At 38.6% G+C, this 23,755-nt stretch overlaps 2 protein-coding genes across 2 annotated transcripts in view; one reads left to right on the forward strand and one right to left on the reverse strand.

The window, feature by feature from the left end:
- The window catches only part of vps41 (VPS41 subunit of HOPS complex), a 166,527-nt gene extending 164,688 nt beyond the window's left edge, over window positions 1-1,839 (reverse strand). Inside the window, exon 1 of the mRNA XM_060824195.1 lies at window positions 1,775-1,839. Coding sequence (XP_060680178.1) covers window positions 1,775-1,792 — 18 coding nt within the window. The 5' untranslated portion in view covers window positions 1,793-1,839. The remainder of the gene's footprint in view (window positions 1-1,774) is intronic.
- Window positions 1,840-17,306: 15,467 nt separating this feature from the next.
- Window positions 17,307-23,755, forward strand: part of pou6f2 (POU class 6 homeobox 2) — a 541,627-nt gene continuing 535,178 nt past the window's right edge. Inside the window, exon 1 of the mRNA XM_060824196.1 lies at window positions 17,307-17,374. Coding sequence (XP_060680179.1) covers window positions 17,312-17,374 — 63 coding nt within the window. The 5' untranslated portion in view covers window positions 17,307-17,311. The remainder of the gene's footprint in view (window positions 17,375-23,755) is intronic.

The following is a 23,755-nucleotide window of genomic DNA, read 5'->3' on the forward strand; positions in this document are numbered from 1 at the left end:
CTCCATCATCTTCACAGCCTTGCACAGTTTCTTCAAGAGGAGGTCAGTGTCTTGACCTCAGTTGCCTGTAGAAACTTGATTACCCTCAAACTAAATACCTCACTATCAACTATATACATTTCCTTCAGAAGTTCTTAATCCTCTGCCTCCTTAGCTTGCTGTCCTGGTAAGTAGAGCCATAGAGTTATGCAGCATGGAAAGAGACCCTTCGGTCCAAATTGTCCATGCCGACCAGGTTTCCCAAACTCAACTAATCCCATTTGCCTGCATTCTGTTCATATTCCTCTAAATCTTTCCTATGCATGTACCCCTTCAAATAACTTTTAAACATTGTGATTATACTCACCTCTACCACTTCCTCTGGTACACCTCAGGTCCCATTTAAATCTTTCCCCTCTCAACTTAAACCTATGCCGGCAAATTTTAGGCTCCCATACCCTTGGGAAAAGACCCTGGCTATTCCCCTTATTCTATGGTCCAGTCATAATTTTATAAACCTCTATAAGGTTATCCTCTAACCTCCAACACTCCAGGAAAAAAGTTCCAACCTCTCATAACTCAAAGCTTGCAGTCTCTTGTAAATCTGTCATGCGCCCTTTATAGTTTAACAATATAATTCCTATAGGAGGACAAGCAGAATTGTTTGAGTCAGAAAGGATTGTTGCATGTTTACTCCTTATTGTCATGAACTACTGACAGAAGTTTCCCACTGGGTCACCTGGTTTTAAAACACACTGAAATTTGACAGCAAGTGTACCTCAGAATTCACTCCCGAGCCCAAAGACTTTCAAACATATCTGCTAAGTTAGAAAGCAATATTCTAGACATTGTTGAATACCAGCAATCTACTGGAAAACTGTTTCTCAGTCAAGCTGCAATGTGACTTTGAAAAAATCATTTAAATAAGCATTATTTTAAAACAGCTTCTTTCTCATTTAATTGTGAAAATGCTCAGTCTGTATAAAGCTCAGACAGAAGGAAGACGGTCCCCTCAGCTTCATTAAACAATTGTCAGTGGCAGATTTGCAGACAATATCTCAACTTTCACATTTATATAGCACTCCTGTTGCACAAAATAATCCCTTGCGCTTCAAAGTAGCATGATCAAATATAACATAATAGAGCCACCAAAAGAGACAGCAGGACAGCTGACCAAAAGCTGGTTGAGAAGAAAACAGACATAGAGGCTGAGAAGGTTAAGGGAGAGATTGCAAAGTATAGGGCCTTGGTAGCTTAAGGCAAGCCTGTCAATAGTGCTGCAAGTGAAATGGGCCATGAATAAGAGATTAACATTGGAGGAGCATCATGATCTCAAAGTGTTCGCAAAAACACAAGAGATAAAGCAGGGACACTTATGTTAGACACCTATGAAACTTCACCTAAACACTGAGCATATTCACTACATCATCCATGATAGACAAGGGTACGACAGCAACAGTATGCAATTTACATTTGCTTTCCAATATGCATGTTCTGAAGCGAAAGCAATCACTGAAAATTACAGATTTATAAATGGCACGAAACAAACATGAACAGATTGAAGCGGAAAGCTGAAGGAAGCTAGTCCTGCTGTAATGCTGTGGGATTTTTAAGCAGAAACACAGGAAACTCCCACAAACTGACAGTGTCCTGAGGGCCCTCAACCATCCCGACAACAGGGAAAGGGTCTCGATCAGCCCAGCTGCTGCTCATGGTTACTGGCCACTTCCCTGAGAAGCGACCCCATGATCACACTGACCATCAACACTGAGGTCCCTTGTCCTCCTATATTTACCTGATCGACTTCCGCCATAGTGTCCCTGACTCTCAGCGTCCTGTCAGCTCTGAGGGAGTGCGGCAGACAGCGCCTGCGCGACGGCGACTGCCGCTGAGGCCGCTGGGAGTTGTAGTCCAGTTTGGCAAAGCCTGTCAGAGAGGACTTAGGGCTTTAAAGAGACTTGGTCCAGAATTCTTTTCCTTTGCACTCTCTGTGCTGTTAAAGTTAAATCACCAGAGAAATCCACAATATCCACCTCATTTATTGAATATTCGACTGGACGTCCCGAAGTCATCATTCTGCAATTTGAGTGAGTACCGATTATTCCTAATGTCTGTTTTCTATCTTCTGCCAAATTCCCTACCCACAAGAATAGATATGTTTGAATTTTATATGCCTCAGAGCCATGCAAAGACAAAAACACGATCACCCACATGTGCTAGAGGTTTTATTTACAGAGCTTCATGTTTGTTCTGTGCTTATAGCTCTAGCTTTTGACAACTTATAGCAGCTTTGTTTATTTTCTGGATCTGCATCCAGGCTTGACTAATCAAGCACGGTGAACATTAATAGAAGACATACTTCTAACCAAATACGAAGCAATTGAACACAATTCCATCCACTCTTATTTATGTTAACTATCTAATGTGTGAAACCTTATCAAATGACTTCTGGAAATCTACACTAATAACTATAGACTCCCTTATCTATCACTTCAGTTGGGTTCACAAAATATTTATGATATTTGTTATACATGCTGCCTTCAAGTCTCTGCTGACTCCCTTAGTTCATATTTGGCTCACTGTCCATTTTTCCTTTATGTGAATCATTTAAAATCCTTGCTTGCTGATTACTTCAGCCATCATTTCAGTCTCAGAGTCTGTGTTGATTTCTGGTCCAGCAGTATCTTGATTTTTAAAATTCTCATCCAACCCTACAAGGGAGTTGTGTGCATCCCCACTTTCCTTTAGTGCCGTCACTGATTGTGCCATTAATTATCCGAGTCTTAAACTCTCGAATCCTAGCTGTAAACCGCTCCATTAGGATGACTAACCCTTGCATAATAAACTAAAAATATTGGGCATCTGACTGGTGTGAATTTATTTGTGCTGCACGATCTGTAAAAGTTGGGGTTAATGTAGGTCCTTAACTGTCAGAAATGGGGGAATTTATAATGAGGAACAAGGAAATGGCTGACCAACTAAGTTTGTGCTTAACCTCTGTCTTCATTAAGGAGGGCACAAATAATGTACCAGAAATGATGAAGAACACAGAATTTAGTGAGACACAGGAACTGAAATGAATCTGTATTAGTAAGGAAATTATGTTGGAGAAATTGATGGGATTGAATAGAGGAGTGGATTCAATGGGTTGAACGGCCTACTTTTATGTTTCTGTGTTTCTGCTGAGCTTGTTATAGTCTTCCATGCACATGTGCACTGTGATGGTCCACTTATTGAGGTTGCAAAAGAGTTAAATCACAAAGTTACATGACATCGGCGCCCTGACAGGGGATAGTCTAGAGCATCGGCCTCCAACATAAGATGGTCCAGGAAAATCTCACATGGTTGGTCATCCTGACTTCCATGCTTACACTTCTAGCTTCTTTAAGACATTCCTTTAAACCCAAATGTTTGGTTAGCTGTATCAAGTCATCAAACGTGTTTTGATCCCTGTTGATGGAATGCTGGACAAGCCAGATCTCAGCGTGAAACCTGGCTTGATAGCTCATCAGTTTTACTTTGTAGTTTGGCTACTTGGTGATCAGTTATTGTTTGACATGAGGCTGCAATTTTCTTCTAACAAAATAAAAAATATTTATTATACAAAAAGAAAAAAATGTATGTTGACAATTTATAAAAATTTTAACATAAACAGCAAAAATACAAAAATTCAACTGTTTCCCAGCAATATACTTTACAGTCATGCAAACCCATTGAAATATTATTCCTATGGTAACTCTTTAACTCAAATCATTCTTTCCAGCTCTGCTCCTTGGATTGCTGAAGCAATTTAAGACTTCTTTCTAGCAGTGATGGCTCTGATGTTTTTTTCCGATTCTAACAGCTTGCAGATTTCTACCAACTCCCACAACCTGGAGACTTATACAAACTAACCTCTCACAGTCTGGAGATTTCTTTAAAACTTAAAACAACTGTTTCTCTGCTTAGAGTTTTTTTCTTCTGAACTTGACTAATAAGTGGTATCTGGCCATCTGTTTTTCAGTATGTTATACAAGTTCAACTTTGTAAGCATTCAGCAATTGTTTTCCCAGATAGCTGATTGAGTCAATTAATTTCAGTCACATGCTTTCTTGGAAAAAAAATGTCTTTAGTTCACTATTCAAAACATTTTTTTTGACCTTTTTATTAAAGAAATGGCCCAAAAATGTGTTTTTTTTTAGCTGAGTTGAGAGTATTCTGGATGTTGTCAGCCTTTTCAGAAATGTTATTACACACCTGTAGGGCATTTGGGACTTTAACCTGGCTCTCCTGGCTCAAACACTTGTACACTATTACTGCGCCACAAAAGTTTTTTCTCAAACAAACTCTTCAGATGTGTTATAATACACCTCTGAAACAGGTTGCCCTTAAAACCAGGCTTCCTGGCTTAAACTTAAGGACAATACTTCTACACAACAAGAGCCCCCATGGAGAGTAACCTGTCACATGCCTGACTTGTGCCTTGTAGTTGATTGATAGACTTTGGGGAGTCAGGAGGTGAGTTACTTTCTGCAGGATTCCTCATCTATAATTTGCTTTTGTAATTGCTGTATTTATATGATTGACTAGAAAATAAACTGAACCAATGATAATCATCGGGATACTGATTAGACGGGATTCAGTTATGCTGAAGCCATTGAATGTCAAGAAGAGATAGTTTGCTTGGCACTTTTGTAGAGTGAACAATACTATCACTTGATATTGCATTCAGGCATGGACATCTTCAGTATCTGAAGAGTTGCTAATGATGCTAAACATTGTGCAATCCTGCTTCTGACTTTATGATGGAGGGAAATTCTTTGAAGGAGAAGCTGAAGATGATGGAGTTAAGCATCTGCCAAGCCCATAATCACTACCATCTAGAAGGACAAAGGCAGCAGATTGACTGGTTCATCATTGGCAAGTTCTGCTCCAAGCCACTCACCCTTGGAAAGGTGTGGCATTACTTCAGTGTCACTGGGTCAAAATCCTGGGACTCCTTCCCTAACAGCACTGTTGGTGGATCGACATCAAATGGACTGCAGCAGTCCAATAAGGAAGCTCACCACTATCTTCTTGAAGGAAACAAATGCTTGGCCTAGCCTGTGATGCCCACACTACACTACTGGCAATGTTCTGTGACTGAGATGATTAAGCCTGGAACAGCCGCAACCACCTTTATTTGGGTTATGACACCAATCAGCGTATAGTTTTCTCCCTAATTCCTGTTCATTTAAATGTTGTCAGAATTGTTGATACCACACTTGCTATCATGATGTTAAGGGCAGTGCCACTTGTTGAATTCAGTTCTTCATCTATTTTTCAATGAAGGCTAAAGATGTCATTATCTGAGAGGTCTTAGTGGAACCCAAATTGAGCATTACCATGTTGGTTTTTGCTGTGTAAGTGCTGTTTGCTGGTACTGTTGATGACAGTTTCCATCACTTTGCTGATGATTGAGAATAGACTGATGGTATTAATGACTTGGTTGAGTTTGATCTGATTTTTGTGAACATTACATTTCTAGGTAATTTTCCTTATTGTCAGGACTATGCCAGTGTTGTAACTGCACTGGAACAGATTAATATCACATGGTTTTTGAATATGCATCTGGTTGTGTTAAGTATTTTTTAGTCTGTTGATAAATCTGTTGGTGCATGGGCATGTGTACATGTGAGTTTGTGAGATGTGTAGAATATAAGAGTGTGCATGGTGCTTTATATCAAAGTGGAAGTATTTGGGGTTTCTCTGAATATGATTCAGTGTGAGAGTGCAGAGATGTGTATGAAGATGTTTATCTATGTGTCTTGTGTGTGTGTGGGGGGGGGGCACGTGCATAAGAACATGAGGATGTGTGTGAGCTGTGTTTCAGTCTGAAAGTGCACGTTTGGGTGTATGAGTATCTGACTTGTGCAATATTGCGAGTATGAGGGTGTGCATGCTTGTGTGCATATGTGTGTGACTGCCACAAAATATCTTGCAAATCCACTGGCACAATAGGTGCTCCAATGTCCATGATCTCTCCTGGTGAACATCCTCAGTATAGGGGCATTAGTTTTGATCAATCAACTGCATTGGACAGACTGTTGTATGCATGTCAGACATAAGACTTCCAAAACAAGCTTTCTCCTCGAAACTTCATCACAGCAAACAATCACCCGGAGGGCAGAAGAAAAGCTTTGAAGGCATCCTCAAATCCTACCTGAAAATACATTATCCCCAACCAGGAATTTCTAGCTTACGACAATTTGGAGAAGATTCATCCATAAAGGAGCCTTCCATTTTGAGAGTTTCCGAAAGGACCAGATGAAGATCAAGCACAAACAGTGGAAGGAATGAACAAACACCAGAGTGACCAGCCTTTGGCATGGTTTGAATATCTAGCATTGGACTATTTAGTCACCTCAAAACCCACAACACCAGAATGGAAGAGAGTCATAATTGATCCTATAGGAGACAGAGGAGAGTCAGAATGGATATGTGAGTGAGAGAATTCTGTATATTTATGCAAATAAGAGGGCTAATCTGTGTGTGTTGGGAAGAGTAAGTGTGTATCAATCTGAGAAAGTCAGTGTGTCAGTGTTGTAATGCAAGATTAAAATGTACAGAATGCATAAAAATTCCAACGCATGATGGGTATAATATTTTATTCCATGAAGATCATATCTATAACTGCACTTATTATAATGCTTATCCTAAAGAAATGAACTTCATGCAGTGGATGCCTGAAATTTGACAATCCAGACATGAAAAAAAAGTGCTGAGAGTTAAACTACGAACCTCAATTCAGCTGAATTACCAAGTTGGTTGTTGAACAGTGGGAGCAGGGAAAAAGATCTAATAAATTAGTTCAGTAGGAGTGACAGCTACCAGTCCCAAACTGATTTCTTTAACCTACTGTTCCCACTCTATAGGTAGGTTTGGAATTAAACCTTGGATTTGAAGCATGGCAAAGAATCAAGATGGAGTGCTAACACGTCCATGATATTGTTGTTGCTAATTCCTTTTGAACACGGCAGCTAGATCACTAGGCCATTCGGGTCCCATGATGTATCTTCTGCATCTTTGTTCATCTCAAACCAGGGGTTCCGTACTTTCAAAAGGGTCTTTCCTAATCCCAAGTCATTACATGCAGGCTCCAATTCCCTTCACCAGTTCTCCAGACATTGACAGAGACTTTTGGCCATTCTCTTAATGGCACCTGCTCGATCTGTCTGCTTGCTCCTTGTAGTTTCCATCTCCTGCTTTTGACCGCTGGGTTTGTCTATGCTTCTTTTGCCACTTAAGCAGCTGTCCTTTTCCAAAGCAGATGCAATTGCACCTGTCCTGGATGACACACCATGAAAACTGTGGATTATGTCCTCCTGAAGTTGAACTGTAGCGTACAAGCTCTTAAAACAGTGTGCAAGTCCAAAGTCAGGGCTCAGCATGACTGCCTGTCAGTGAGCAGAGGATAGGCTTGTATGATGTATGTATGAGTACATGACACTATGTGACTGAATAAATATATATGTGTCTGTGGTGTGTGGTTGAGGTGAGTGTGACTAATGCAACATGTTGATTCCAGAAAGGAAGGAAACAGAAAGCAGGAAACAATATGCCAGTTAGCCTACCAGCTGTCATAAAGAAATTGCCAGAATCCATTAGTAAGGAAGTAAAAGCAAGGTACTTTAAAAATCATAATAATAATATTATGTAGAGACAACATGGCTTCACGAAAGGTAAAGTGTGTTTAATTAATTTCTAGAGTTTTTTGAGGAAGTGAACAGCAGGGTGAATATGGGAGAACCTGTAATTGCGCTGTATATGGATTTCTAATCAAACTTTATAACATGCTATGTAAAGGTACTACAGAAGATAAGATATTAAAAGATATATTTTTTTTATTCATTCATGGGATTTGACTTCATGGTTTGGACCAGTATTTAGTGTTAATTTCCAGTATCCCTTGCAAAGTTGGTAATGAGTTGACTTTAATGTAGGTGCTGCAAATGTGTTGCTGGTCAAAGCACAGCAGGCCAGGCAGCATCTCAGGAATAGAGAATTCGACGTTTCGAGCAACAACAATGCTGTTCGGGAGGGTGTTCTCGGATTTTGATATTGCAACAGTGAAAGAATGCTAATAATTCCAAGTCAAGGTGGTGAGAGACTTGAAGAAGAATGTGTAAGTGATGGTGTTCCCATGTATCCGCTGCCCTTGTCCTCCTAAACGGTAGTTGTAGTGGGTTTGGAAGGTGATGGATAAGAAGCTTTAGTAAATTTCTGCAGTACACCTTGTAAAAGGAACACACTGAGGCCACTATGCATTTGTGATGGAGAAAGTGAGTGCAGGAGGAGGTAGACTAGCTTTTGTCTCCTCACTTAAGGAGTTACTTCAGTAGAGATTCATTTAACTCATTCCTTGGATGTACGTCTAATTTTATGCAGTTGAAACGTTTGGGCCCGTAACCTCTGAATGAAACATATAGGATTCTGAGCTGACTTGATAGGGTGAATATTGAGAAAATGTTTTTCTTGTGTGGAAGTCAAATTCTGGGTTGTAGAATTTAAGAATTAAAGGTCTTTTAGGGAAGGAAATTCTCAACCCCACCTTAAGTGGTGTTAAGCTGCAGTGGAGAAAGCAGTGGAGACTGGATCGGTAAATTTGTTCAAGACAGAGTGAGATTTGTTTTTGATTGATGAGAGAGTCGGGGATTATGGATGAAGACAAGTCAATGAAGTTGAGACCACAACCAGATTAGACATGCTCTTATTCCACAGCAGAGCAGGCCTGACGAGCCAAGTGACTTACTCCAGCTTCTGAATCCTAAATTCCTTTGTTCCTTTAATGATATGTGTAGGTTCGTACAAATGCAAGACTCAGTAGGATTTGTGAGAGTGTGATATATTGGGTGAGTGTATGAGGGTATGTGCAAAAGAGTATGTGAAGTGCTAAAGTTATTGTGAAGGTGTGTGTGTGAGAATGGGAAGGTGGGGGATATAGGAAATCAATGAATAGAAATGTTATGTATGTGTATTTTGAAAGGAGAGGTTTTTGCGTGGCTATGTAATTGTGCTATTGTATGTCGTGGCTGAATTTTCTACATATGGCGAGAATTTTACTAGCAAGACTGGGAGCATGTGCATGTATCATTACTACATGAGAGAAATGTGGCCAGCTGATTGTGATTGTGGCTAACGGATTTATGGCTGAAGGGGCACTGGACAATTCTGTTGGTTAGGTGAGGGCCGATGATTTTCCATCATCTCATGAAGAGGCTGATGCCACTTTTAAGTCTATAATAAGGCAAGACAAATTCCAGCCTTCCATTAATTTGTTCAAACAGTTGCACAGAAGGGAAACTATTAATTGTTTGTTAGATTTATAACCCATTTTCCCTATTTTATCACTGGCTCTCTGTTGTTTATTTCTAAAGAGTTGTCAATACTCAATGGACCAAATGGCTGACTTCTTCTCCATGTCTTATGGTCTAAGTGCTTACAATTTCTGTTACTGATACTTATAAAGTCTGATTGAGAGATTTTTTTTAGGTTGTTTCAGCAGCTGTTTATTTTTATGAAACTTATGATCAAGTGAGGAGGTTTCGATTGGATCTCTTCTTTTCCCTCATCCCATTTGAATGTAATAGTTTTATTATGTTAACAAGGGTGTATTTCTCAATTCAGAGAGTTTTTAACTGTTCACATTCTATCATCATAAAAAAGTAGAAACGTTTTCTTGAGCTTTACCAAAGTAAAGAGTATACCTTATATTGTACTTAACCCAGTATAAGTAAAAATATAAAAAGCACTGGTATTTGCAGATGCACACGCATGTAGGCAATCAAAGTGTGTGCTCTTACAAGTATATTACAAAATGGGAAAGGAGAAATTAAGTAGGTTGAACTCCAGTAAAATTTAAAAGGGTATGCAGTTCATGGGGATTAGCGACTTGCCTAACTTTTTAGGCTGAAGTTGGCAGTTCACTGCTTTCATTCACTTCTGCTTCCAGTTTCGACGTGGTTTTTCTTTGCAGATGGACAGTTTATTTGTTATTCTGCGTACAGTTATGCTGGATTCACTTCCTTTAAAAAGTTCTGCCTGGAGTAATGACAACAAGCAGACAGAGTTCAAAAACTACTATAGATTGGGAGGAGGGGGAGAGAAAGAGAGGAAGCAATCCACTTTGGGTATTGTTCCTGTGGATCATTGGGATATACAATGGCATGGGGGCAAATGGAGGGTATAGAGGGCCATTGAAGGTGAATGGGAGTGATTTCATTGGCATAGGATAATGGGTAAGATCTTGTGAAGTTATCTTTCAAAAGTTCCTTGCATCCAGACCATTCTGATCAACTTTTCGTTAGAAGGCAACAACCTTATTAGATTAGATTAGATTACAGTGTGGAAACAGGCCCTTCAGCCCAACAAGTCCACACTGACCCGCCGAAGCGCAACCCACCCATACCCCTACATTTACCCCTTATCTAATACCATAGGCGATTTAGCATAGCCAATTCACCGCACATCTTTGGACTGTGGGAGGAAACCGGAGCACCCGGAGGAAACCCACGCAGATACAGGGAGAACGTGCAAACTCCACACAGTCAGTCGCCTGAGTCGGGAATTGAACCCGGCCTAGTGAACCTCCTCTGAACTGCTTCCCATGCAAGTGTGCCTTTCATTTTATGTAGGGAGACTAAAACTCTAGACGTGCCAAACTAGTGCACTGAAAATTATAGGAAGAGTTCCCCACATGCCAACAAAAGCCAGCTCTATAAGTGTGCAGTAAGTATTAAAAATTGTTTGAGAGTATAATGCTTGTGTGAAGATTTGTATTTGGTGTGTGTAAGAATGTGAAGTCTATCAGTAAGAGTGTGAGGGATGTGCATGAATGTGAGAGGGTTTGGGATGTACATATGTGTGGATGTATGTGCATGGCATGTGAGTATGTAAAGTGAGTATATGTGGGGAAGTGCATATGTTTGAGTGTGAACATGTATCTGTGAGTGAGGGAGTGTGAATGGAGATGGTAGGAGTCTGTTAGGTTTAATTGAGAATGTGTGTGAATGTGAACGTGCGCCTGAGGTGTATATTTGAGGGTATATATTGAATTATGAAGGTGTGGGAAGGTTAAGCAGGCGAGCGAGCGTGTTATGTATGAGTGTCTTTTTGGAAATTCATGTACACTACTTCAACACCATTACCCTCGTCATTCCTTTCTGTTGCATCATCAACTATTCACACAAGTTGGTTAAGAATGATTTGCCCTTAACAAAGCTATGTTGAGTTCCCTTAATTGACTTTTAATTGCCAAATTGATTATTAATTTTGTCTCATTTATATTCTTAAACACTTGCCTTTCTCCACATCCTTTTATTTTGATGCCATGCCAAGTTCAAGGAAGATTGGAAATTGATGGCTTGAGCCTCCATAATTTCCACTTTCACCTCAGTGTTGTTAGATATATCCCATCTGGTTTTGGTCCTTTATCAATTTTAAGAATTGACAGCTGATCATATACTACTCCTTCTCAATTTTAAATTATAGAGTCATAGAGATGTACAGCATGAAAACAGACTCTTAGGTCCAACCCGTCCATGCTGACCAGATATCCCAACCCAATCTAGTCCCACCTGCTAACACCCGGCCCATATCCCTCCAAACCATTCCTATTCGTATACCCATCCAAATGCTTCTTAAATGTTGCAATTGTACCAGCCTCCACCACTTCCTCTGGCAGCTCATTCCATACCCGTACCACCCTCTGTGTGAAAACATTGCCCCTTGGGTCTCTTTTATATCTTTCCCCTCTCACCCTAAACCTATGCCCTCTAGTTCTGCACTCCCCGACCCCAGGGAAAAGATTTTGCCTAATTACCCTATCCATGCCCCTCATAATTTTGTAAACCTCTACAAGGTCGCCCCTCAGCTTCCAATGCACCAGGGAAAACAGCCCCAGCCTGTTCAGCCTCTCCCTATAGCTCAAATCCTCCAACCCTGGCAACATTCTTGTAAATCATTTCTGAACCCTTTCATGTTTCACAACATCTTTCCGATAGGAAGGAGACCAGAATTGCACGCAATATTCTAACAGTGGCCTAACCAATGTCCTGTACAGCTGCAACATGACCTCCCAACTCCTGTACTCAACACTCTGACCAATAAAGGAAAGCATACCAAACACCTTCTTCACTATCCTATCTAACTGCGACTCCACTTTCAAGGAGCTATGAACCTGCACTCCAAGGTCTCTTTGTTCAGCAACACTCCCTAGGACCTTACCATTAAGTGTATAAGTCCTGCTAAGATTTGCTTTCCCAAAATGCACCACCTCGCATTTATCTGAATTAAACTCCATCTGCCACATCTCAGCCCATTGGCCCATCTGGTCAAGATCCTGTTATAATCTGAGGTAACCCGCTTCGCTGTCTACTACACCTCCAATTTTGGTGTCATCTGCAAACTTACTAACTGTACCTCTTATGCTCGCATCCAAATCATTTATGTAAATGACAAAAAATAGAGGACCCAGCACCGATCCTTGTGGCACTCCACTGGTCACAGACCTCCAGTCTGAAAAAAGACCCTCCACCACCACCCTCTGTCTTCTCCCTTTGAGCCAGTTCTGTATCCAAATGGCTAGTTCTCCCTGTATTCCATGAGATCTAACCTTGCTAATCAGTCTCCCATGGGGTACCTTGTTGAACGCCTTACTGAAGTCCATATAGATCACATCTACCGCTCTGCCCTCATCAATCCTCTTTGTTACTTCTTCAAAAAACTCAATCAAGTTCTTTAAGTATCTGTACTAACTCCTCTTTCACCATGGCATGGTGGCTCAGTGGTCAGCACAGCTGCCTCACAGTGCCAGGGACCCGGGTTCGATTCCACCTTTGGGCGACAGTCTGTGTGGAGCTTGTATATTCTCCCTGTGTCTGTGTGGGTTTCCTCCGAGTGCTCTGGCTTCCTCCCAACAGTCCAAAGATATGTAGGTTAGGTGGATTATCCATATTAAATTACCCATTGCATTCAGGATGTGCAGGTTTAGTGAGTTAACCTTCTGAAATGCAGGGTTACAGGGACAGGGTGGGATGCTCTTCAGAGGAACAATATGGACTGGATGGGTCAAAGGGCCTGCTTCCACACTGTAGGTGTTCTATGATTTGGGCAATGTCTTCTTCCTTGGTAAAGACAAGTGTAAAGTATTCATTAAACACCTCAGCTATGCTCCTTTCCTGAATCTGTATAATTCCCCTTTTAAATCCGTAGTCAGCCCTGCTTCTCCTTTTACTACACTCTTACTATTTATCTGCCTATAGAAGATTGTTGGTTGCTCTTTTATATGAGCTGCTGTTCTATTCTTCTCATTGTATCTCTCTCTCTCTCGCTTAGTTTTTCTTTGTTCCCCTCAGAACCTTTTATAATCAGCCTGATTCTCAGTTGTATAGTTCATCTTATCTCCAGACCCCCATGAAGTCTCATGGCTTCAGGTTAAATATGGGAATGGAAACCTCCTGCTCATTACCACTTACTGTCCTCCCTCAGTTGATGAATCGGTACTCCTCCATACTTTAATGAAGGACTGAGGATGGTAAGAGCACAAAACATACTCTTGGTGGGGGATTTCAGTCCACCACCAACGGTGGCTCAGCAGTACTACTGCTGATGGAGTTAGGTCCCACAGGACAGAGCTGCTAGACTGGCAGGTGGTGAGAGAACCAACAAGAGGGGAAAACATATTTGACCTCCAGTACTCTGTGGCATCGCATATACAGGTCTTCAGCCAATTCAATTCACTCCACGTGGTATCAGGAACGGTGGAGGCACTGAATACTGCGAGGACTATGGGCCCTGACAACATCCCTTTTCCACCTCCTGATGCTGCCTGGCTTGCTACATTCTGACAATATTCTGGCAATATTACTGAAGACTTGAGCTCCAGAACTTGCCGCTACCTGAGCCAAGCAGTTCCAGTGCAGCTACAACACTGGTATCTACCTGACAATGTGGAAAATTGCCCAGCTATGTCCTATATGTAAAAAGAAGGACAAATCCAACCCAGACAATTACCGCCCCACTAGTCCACTCTTGATCATCAGCAAAGTGATGGAGGCTGCCATCAACAGTGCTATCAAGAGCACATACACAGCAATAATCTACTCAGTGACAATCAGTTTGAGTTCATCAGGGCCAGTTAGTTCCTGACCTCATTGTGGCCTTGGTTCAAACATGGACAAGAGAAATGAATTCCAGAGGTGAGGTGAGAGTAATAACCATTGACATCATGGCTGCAATCAACTATGATGAGGATGTCGCTGGCTAGGCCAGTACTTATTGTCCATTTCTAATAGTCCAGTTGGCAGTTTAAGAGTCAACCACATGGCTGTGGGTCTGGAATTATATAGTAGACTACACCAGATAAGGATGGTAGTTTTGTTCCCTAAAAGGCTTTACTGAACCAAATGGGTTTTTCCGAAAAATTGACAATGGATTTTAGTCATCATTGGACTCTTAATTCAGATTTTTATTAAATTCAAATCCACCATCTGCCTTGGTAGAATTTGAACCCAGATACCCCCAAACATTCCCTGGATTAACAATTCAATGGTAATGCTACTACCATGTGTGGGTGAATGAGGTATTTGCAAGTGTGAGGAGTGTACAAGCATGTGAGACACTGTATCCTTTTGTGTATGGGTGTGAAAGACTGTTTTGCCAAGGGAGGCTGTGTGGCACTGAATGTGAGGTGGGTGGTTTGAGTGTGAGGGTATGAATGTGGGTGGTCTTTGTAAGAAACTGAGTAGTGTGTGAGGGGTTTACATTAATATGAGGTGGGTTTGTATGCAAGGGATTGTGTATATGTGTGTGTGGAATGTTTGTGAGTATGGGATGCATATAACTGTGAAGGGGTGTGTGTGATGTAAATGTGCCTGAATGTGTGAGCATGAGGCGTGATGTATAAGTATGGGGGAAAAGCAAAAGTATATCATGATTTTTATAATTGTTAGTTATTTTTGCAACAACAAATGGGTGTGTGCGAGGTAAGCATGAGAGGTGTATATTCAGACACAGCCCTCACACTTCTGGGTATACATAACTGAGGTCTGTGTACGTGTATGAGGAGCTAAGTACTGCTAGTGTGAAAGCTGCAGATTTGGGAGCGTGGTTGTGTGCATGGTTATGTGGTGTGTACGTGTGTGGACTTTTCTTGGTTTGTTTGACTTGAGAGTCTGTGGTTTGTCTGAATCTGAGGGGTGACTGAAGTTGTTTTTGGGTGTGTGAGAGGCTGAGTTGCAGGATGTGTATGATCTGAAGGTCGCTTTGACAGTGTGAACAGTGTGCTGTATTTGGGTGGGCAGGGTATTGAGTGTGAGGGGTGTGAGAAGTGTAGGTATGTATACGATTGGGCCATGTAATTTCGAATGGGAGTGTGAGGTGTGTTTCTGTTTTGTTTTAAATTGGGAAGGGTGTGTATACAATGGTGTCAGTGTGTGTGTTAAACATTGGACTGTGTTGGAGCTGAATTTGAGGTGCATGTAAAGGTGCGATAAATATAGGGCTAGGGGTGTGAGCATGTGTGTATGTGTGAAGGTGTATTTTACAGTCGATGAGTGATAGTGTCACAATGGCTGTGTTGGAAGTGAGAAGTGTGGATAAGGATAATGATACAGTGAGTATAAGTGAATAAGGATGTGTGTCATGGAGCTTGAGTGTCTATGTAGTGTACTTGAGGGTCTGTGCATGTGAATAGTTTAGCTGTGTGTGTGCGGCGGATAAGAAAGGGAGTGGGAGTATATGCAGTGTCTATTTGTGAAATGTTGGTCTATGAATGTCCACAGCATCCAGCTCCAGATCAAGGTCCCTGAAAACGCGCCGTCTGTTGTTCGTGACCGGGAGAGCGGTTCATCCTTCCCCGTGCTGCAGTGTCTGGGTCTAGTTAAACATCGCTCAGGGAATTGTCCTATTCAGTGATTTTCATCAGTGGTCGCTAACATTACTTAAGAAATCTAATTTACATCCAAAATTGTTTTCCGTAGTTAATTAATCATAACTTTCTATGACCCCCCAGAGTGACAATAATTAAAGGCCTGACAACAGCAAAGAAAGCTTGTCCCTGCAGCTGGACGCTGTGAATACCTCACAGGTAAAAAGATAGAAGACCGAACACGTCAAAACATTCCCTTGGTGATGATGTTTTATAATTTGTAGCAAAGGGAAACAGTTTGATGCTGTCTAATGGAGCAAGTGCTGCAGAGTTTGTGGTAACGTTCATTTGTCAACATTGTCTTGGAACTGAAGAAATATGAAACAAATTAAAATAAAAAAAAGATTCCGTGATACATTAGAAACGGGGTCAGATGCACCCTATGTCAACCTTTTATTGAACGATGTGCGGGGAGTATTTTATAACAAAAATATTTTACAAACGTTTTGCCACATCAATCAAATTACAAAGCCCAAACTTCAGACGCCCTTTATTTGAATTGAAATGACATTTGGATATTGAGTTACTAACTTTGGGTAAAGTATAAATGTGTAAAAGTGCAAATTAGAAGGTGATTTATTTACATCAAAAGCGTATATTGTTTTCTGAATGTAAATTAATTTTGTGCTGGGCAGTAATCACGTGCCTCATTCATTGTCAGTGAGTATAAATGAATATCTCGATCTTTGGCTCTCACTTTTGACAAATAGAAATATTTATTTGTATATTCGTGCAGGATATTTTCCATTCAACTGTTTTATGTACTTGTGCAGTATTTTAACATATTGCTATTGTATATTAGAAAAAGGTGTTGCAGAAAACTTAACAAAATTTAAATTTAAAGTTTAATTTTTTGTGCTATGATGCATACATAAACCTTTATGTATTAACATTTGTTTCTTATACTTATACCTTTAAATTAGTACATTTCAGAATACTAGTATTGAGATTCTCTAATCTATAAGCCATTGTATCTATAATCATTATTCTCTTGTTCAGCTGTGGATACAGTTACTGTGAATGTCAGTGACTTAATCTGGTGTTTTATAAAAAATGGCACAAATTACATAAATCATTTTCTATTTCCAAACAAAGCTTTCTTTCCTCATTTCTTCATTTAAAATGGACACTTATAACCAGTTATTTGAATGCCAAATTCCTGGTTGTTACAATTTTGAAGCAAGGTCACTTCTTATGTGCAGGAAATACATGCAGTATGTTTGTGTGTGTGTTTGTGTGCATGCTGTCATGTGATTTTTTTTCAATCCTATTTGGTGAAGCAGCTTGACTTTTTGCTTTTGCCTCTGTTTGGTGAAGATTTTGACTGCAAGCATTGATTGACAGATGCATGGCAGAAACCCCCATTCTGCTCTTCACAAGATATGTATGATGGATAGCGATCTCTTGGCCCAGCAGGATACAGGGACCATGCATGCTGTAATTGGTCAGGTATGGAGTCAGCCATTTCTTAACTCCTCTCTTATTTTACCATGGGGGTATAACAGTATGATTCATATAATTCATATTTCTGGTATGTTTTCTACTATCCAGTCTGCAGTTCTGCGCAGCTTTTGTTAGGGAGAAATTTTACGTCCAACCCTTACAATTAATGTTTATAACTATTTGCTTTTAGGTTTTTGTTTACTGATTAATATGATTTTATCATGAAAAATATTTTTAAATTCCCTTTCTACTGTTATTTTATTTATACAACACACCATTGAGGAGGTGTGAAGACTCTGATCTGGTATACATTCATGCAAGATTTACAGTATTCCACTAATGTGTCTGCTATGTTATTCTGTCTTTTATATTTTACCCCTAATCCAAATGATGTGTGTCCTTAGTAAGTATAGTAATTCCTGTTGTTGCAGAAGCCAGTCTGCAAATTAAAAAAAAACTACAACAATCTAAAAGGTCCAGGTGGTCTGCTCCGTCTAATGTAATACAGCAGAGTAGCTTTAATAAACAGCTCTATTTACTCCCTCAAGCCACCAAGATAAACTGGTCTAGGGCTGCTGTGATGAAATGCCAGAAGAATATTTCTCAAAGGCCTCACATGCTGGGCTTTAGAGCCATTTCGTCTTTGTCTACTGGATACCAGATGGGTCACTAGTGCTTCTTGTGTTGTTTGTATTCTAAGTAGTCCTGGTATACGTGTCCTTTGCTTTTAAGCACAATCATCCAGAAAGCAATCCCAGGCTTGTAATCTTCTTGTTTATCTGCAAATAATCACAGGAACTGGTGGAATTATGCTCTTCTGGGTAAGGAAGGTTGGTTAAGACAGGTTTTGTAAAGTAAGCATTTTCCAGAGAATATTTTGGTAAATTATATAAAATCATAACCATATAAATAATAAATTTGTTCCAGGACAAATATATCAATATGTAATTTTATAGATCGAATGTGCAAATATCAGCTACATAATTGTATTTGTCTGTTTGTTTCCTTAATGTGTAAGATTTCTGTGAAAGGTGTTACTTGGAAGCATCTCACTCTGTTAGAAAATTGATGGAGAAGAGCTCCAAATGTGATTGAAATGTGAGCCTGCCCACTCGCGTTTACCTCAGTGCCTTAGAAGATTTAATGAGCAGATATACTGTTCATAAAACACATAGTTGTTTTGAAGATGTTTTTAATATCAGCCTCAACAGTGAGTGTTCTGCATTCATAAAATAATTCAGATTAGTTTTGGTCTGTTTATAATTTAATTTGAATAGCTGCTACCTAAAGCATTTAAATTCAAACAGTACTCATTTGTTGAAGTTGTACTTTTTAAGGTGATAGCACTTTGCTTTTCTCAATGTATTGTCTTTTGAGCATTTATTATTAACTTGAATTACTTGATATCTATTGCTAAACTAATCAGTTATTCCAAATATAGTTCATGAGACTATTTGCTAATCTGGCACAGTGCAAAACTGAGGTGCAGTACAAGTACCAAGTGTTCTTTGTTACTGATTAATTGTCTATTCATGAAAGTAAATGGCATTTATAATAGCGTCACAGTTTTAATGGATTAACCTTCACGTATCTTGTAGAAAAATACAAATTGATTTTTCTCCTCAAGTTTTCAAATACAGAATGTTAAAGATAACAAAATACTTTTGAAGTATTTGCAAAAGAAAAGATAGTTAAAAGTCAAGAGCAGTTGCAGCAGAAAATGTACATATTAATTTTTCCTCTTCTTTAAATAACACACTGTCTATGATCTTGATAATACGGTGAAGCCAAATTGGCAGGCCTATAATAGATAAGACAATATTTTGAAAAACATTTATACATGTCACCTTTTGTGTTGTGAGATTCAGCTGATTTTGTTTCATGACCAGTTGTAACCAAATCATAATGCCATTGTCCAGAGGAAATGTCCATTTTTCAAAATTGGAAATGTAGTTTTCTGTTACACCGTGTTCCACATAGGACGTCTGTGAGCCTTAGAAGATGGCTATCAGGATATCTAATCTCAGAATATTCAACTCTGCAAAGGTCATATTTGTTGAAGGAGATGTCGTGGGATTTATGTAGATATAATTTAAAATTTTATTAAATCAATTCTAAATGGACTGAAAAGGTTACTTTTTCCCACTTACCTTCTCTGTGTAGTCTCTCCCTTTCTTCCTCTTTCTCTGTCTGTCTGTTTATCTCTCCATTTCTTTCCCATTCAATTCGGCTACTGGCAAAACAGTCAAGTTAATTTGAAAACAAATTTTCAGTCCACAAGAAAGATCTTCTTACATTGCTTTAGCTTCATTCCTGTGCATTTTTTATTTTGGAAATTTCACAGTACAATTCATTATTTAATTACACCGTTTGGAAATGTATAATCTCTATTTATACTATTCCATTAGTGCAAATCCATCCACTGACTACAATAATCTGAATCCTTTTAGTATTCATATTTTAAATAAAATTAAATGATGCTTTGAAAAATAATTTTGGGGGAAAATTGTGAATATTCAAGAAGCACTTACTTTTGCATTTTTTGAACATTTAACATATCAAATAGTAAACTCTCATTTCCACATAAAGTTGCTTGTTTCATTGAAACTGCTGTCATGAGAGAAATACTACTTAATGTTGTTGCTTCTATAATCTTATTTTTTACAAGATTCAGACTTTGCAGTACCTAAATTAATCTGCTTCATGTCCAATATTTGACACAAGCACTGCAAATGCTTTAAGGATTGTTTTGGAGAATGATGAGGAAGTTGAATTGAGAGGAACAGGATTTTCTTACTACATTACATTAATTGTAAAGATTTACATGAAATGGGCAATAGGTTGGAGGGAATTTCACGAATGCACCTCAAGTTTCAGTACGAGTCCATCAATAAAATTCTTGAATGAAAATACGACATGATTACAGAAAAAAAAAATTTCAATCACCAGAGGATTAGGGATATTTTGTTCTTGTTGATTGCTCAAATCAGTTGATATGTGAAATCATGCTGTGTGAGAGAGCTTCTGCTGTTTCTGGATTCTTCTTAATTTGTCGAGCATAATTCTTAACTTCTCTTTATTTAAATTGATTTTCTTCCAAAAATTAAATTACTGTTTTAGGTCCCCATTGTATTTAAATTGCTGAAGTTTAACTTTTCAGGAAGAATTTAGAGAAACTGAAACTGAGTTCAGATGGTAATTAAATAACAATTTATGTTAAAGAATATCTCATTGCTTATTAATCAACCCTATGTGTAAAATTTGAATATATTTAATATAAATTATTTAAGCTATGTTGAATGCTCAAAGTTCATTATAGTGACATACATTTGTGTTATTGTCAGAGGTCAGCAGTTTTTAATTTTTCTACTTTAAGCATATTTTATAGAGTTGTCTTTATGTGAGTGAGGCCTCAATTTCTGCATGACAGGTATGTTCATCAGTATTACTACCCTCCTGTTTATGTCTCAGCAGAGGCAGGCAGGTCACAGCGTCCAGTCACCCTTCTCACAACTGCTGTCCGCAGGGAACACTCCAACCATGCCATCATGATCTCTAGGCCCGAGGGCTTGGACTAGCTGTGCATTTGTATGTTCGCTGGGTATGAAGACCATAATGCAGCTCAGCTTGTTAAATGAGGTACAGAGAAAACAAAACTGCTGTGACATGAAGCAGGAGAGCTGTGTGTGTGTGTGTGTGTGTGTGTGTGTGTGAGAGAGAGAGAGAGAGAGAGAGAGAGATGAATGGGTAGATAGGGATGGGTGTGGACAGGTTTGGGTCTGTTTCTAGGTGTGTAAGGGGACGATTGATGGAGTAAGGGGCATTGGTGACAAACATTCTAAACATGTTTCTCATTTTGTTGCTTCAGTATGTATCATGACTCTCTTTTCAATATTAAGCCTTTTTAAGATAGAAGTTTTAACCTCAAAATAACATTTTTTAAAAACATAACTCATTTAGTTTCTGTAGCCATGAAGTTTTATTTTGAGTTTGAAAGGTTCACTTTGCAATTTTCATGAGGTGTTCATGAAGGTTATGTGGCTGTGTGCTATTTAGACTCTGCTTCAGTACATTGGTTTTGTGTTTTTCTTGCAATTTAATGCTAAGTATTTGTGTTCTTAAACTAATGGTTCTAATTTGTTGATGCTACTATTAGTTTATTTTCTGTGAAGTAGTATTGCGCATAGGCAGGAAGTCATAAATAAGTGATTCTTGTAAAATATATAATAAGCAAATATAATTAATATTGGAAAAAAAAATGCTTTCTTTTGGTCTCCCAAATGCATTGTGACAATGAAAAACCTTTTTTTTTGCCAGAATTCACTTTTTAGCAGTGAAGGAGCAATATATTTTCATGTTCTGTTAAACAAAATACCTTCTAACTTCATAAATGAATTAGAAGTGTTTGTTTAGTTTCTTCAGAATCTGGTTTTCATATTTGAGAAGTGTTGGTCAATTTTTAAATACTTTGGGCAGCATGTACTCAAATATTTTAATGAGAAGTAGCTTATGTGCGTGATGTTGTTTATTTATTCATAAAACTAAATCGGTAGATATCTCAGTCAGAATCAAGAAATAAAATTTGTACAGTTTTATTAGGAAAACAATAATTTCTTATGTCATTCCCTCAATCTATTCATGTTTACAAGGTAAAAGTTCATTCAAGTTTTGTTTTACTATGTGCTGAGAATCATTATTGTATACCAGTCAAGCAATATTTTGTCCCATCCTGTTTAGACATTCGTTTCCCCCAATTTGATTTCTGTAAATGAAACATTGTAGGATTATGTGGTATGTAACCTTTCAAATTTGAGCTCTTTAATCTTCCTGTTCCCTCTGAGCCAAACTTGACATTTTATTTTGTTAAAAATAAATGTATTGTTATTGAGACTGCCATATGTAAAATGTGTTCAGGTAGCTGTTTATTTTGGTGTTCTCTCAGAAAATATTTGATTCAACTTTGGTCTAACATGGTCTAACCCCTGCCGTAATTCCTCATATTTATGTGCAATTCTGCCCCTTTGAAATTATACGCACAGGAAGCTAAAATTGACTAGGTCTAAGAATTATCCTATAACCCAGTAATGGGTTATTTTTTTTTAAATACTCATGCCAATAAATCTTCTATTGTAATCAGTCAATATGCATAAGGAATGTCCAATGTTATATCTTTAATAGGTCACTTATTACACACTTTTGAAGCCTCATAGCCTATATCTAAATCATTACAATACCAAACACTGTCAGCTGAATGGGAAGGTTAATTTTATGTAATGTGAGACAATAAAGCAGTTCCTCGAGCTTTATCACTGATGGATTTAGAATGTTTCCACCTGCAGGATAGAGCATTACAGGGGAAACCAATTCCAAGAGAAAGGAGGCTCATGAAATTCAAAGGAATATGGGAGAGCTTGAGATGTAAGATCAAATCTGATATAAACTCAACCCTGAATAGTTGTATCTGGATTATGATGTTTTTTAAAAACAAATGTACACTATCAAAACTTTTAGATATTAAATCACACTAGTGTATTTCTCAACTTTAAACAAAAGCTTCATCTGTTAATGAACAGACTGTGCTAATCATGACATTGGTATTCCACTCATAAACTTACAAATCTAACTCTTAAGAAGCAAGGTGATAAAAGAAAATAGTTTACAAGTTATTCTGGGCAGAAGAAAAAGTATAAGTTGTTAATGTTAATTGTTTCTATCAATTTTGAATCTAATAATTTTTTGTTAAGCAAAGGTATTAAGAAATATGGCCACAGATCATTGAATGGTGTAACAGGCTCAATGGCCTATTCCTGCTCCTATGTTCCTAAGTTTGTGCATAAGTAATTAAAACACAAGATTTCTTTCTCCATTTGGGTTATTCAAAGTGATGTAATGTACTATGACCTGAACAATATAAACAGTTAAAAATAAATTATCTTGCATGTTCAAGTGTATACACTTGGTACAAAGATACCAATTTATAGCAGTAAACTGGTTTTTTTAAAAAAACCTACTGCAATCTAGCAAAGGTACAGTTACTATTCATATGATAGACGATTATGAGTGGGACGATGGTGATGCTGAAATCACTGAGAGATGCACATACCTTGGTGATGTTGGTTGTTTGAGGAGGATGAGCATCCATTGACTGGATTGGTTGCTAGCTGTCATTAATTGGTGCACACAGGCAGTCATTAATGGTTTATTGTTGGCTGGAAGTTTAAATCTGAGGGAAATTAGATTTGAGGCTTTATGCCTCTTTCCTCTGATCATTTTCCTTGTATCAGCCAAATATTACAGATCTGAAAAATATTTTCATTTTATTAAATTTTTTTGGTAAATTTTGAAACAAAAATAGACTAATCATGATTTATGCAGGAGATCTTTAGC

Source organism: Hemiscyllium ocellatum, chromosome 4 (genome assembly GCF_020745735.1).
Source record: "Hemiscyllium ocellatum isolate sHemOce1 chromosome 4, sHemOce1.pat.X.cur, whole genome shotgun sequence".
Classification (NCBI taxonomy): Eukaryota; Metazoa; Chordata; class Chondrichthyes; order Orectolobiformes; family Hemiscylliidae; genus Hemiscyllium; species Hemiscyllium ocellatum.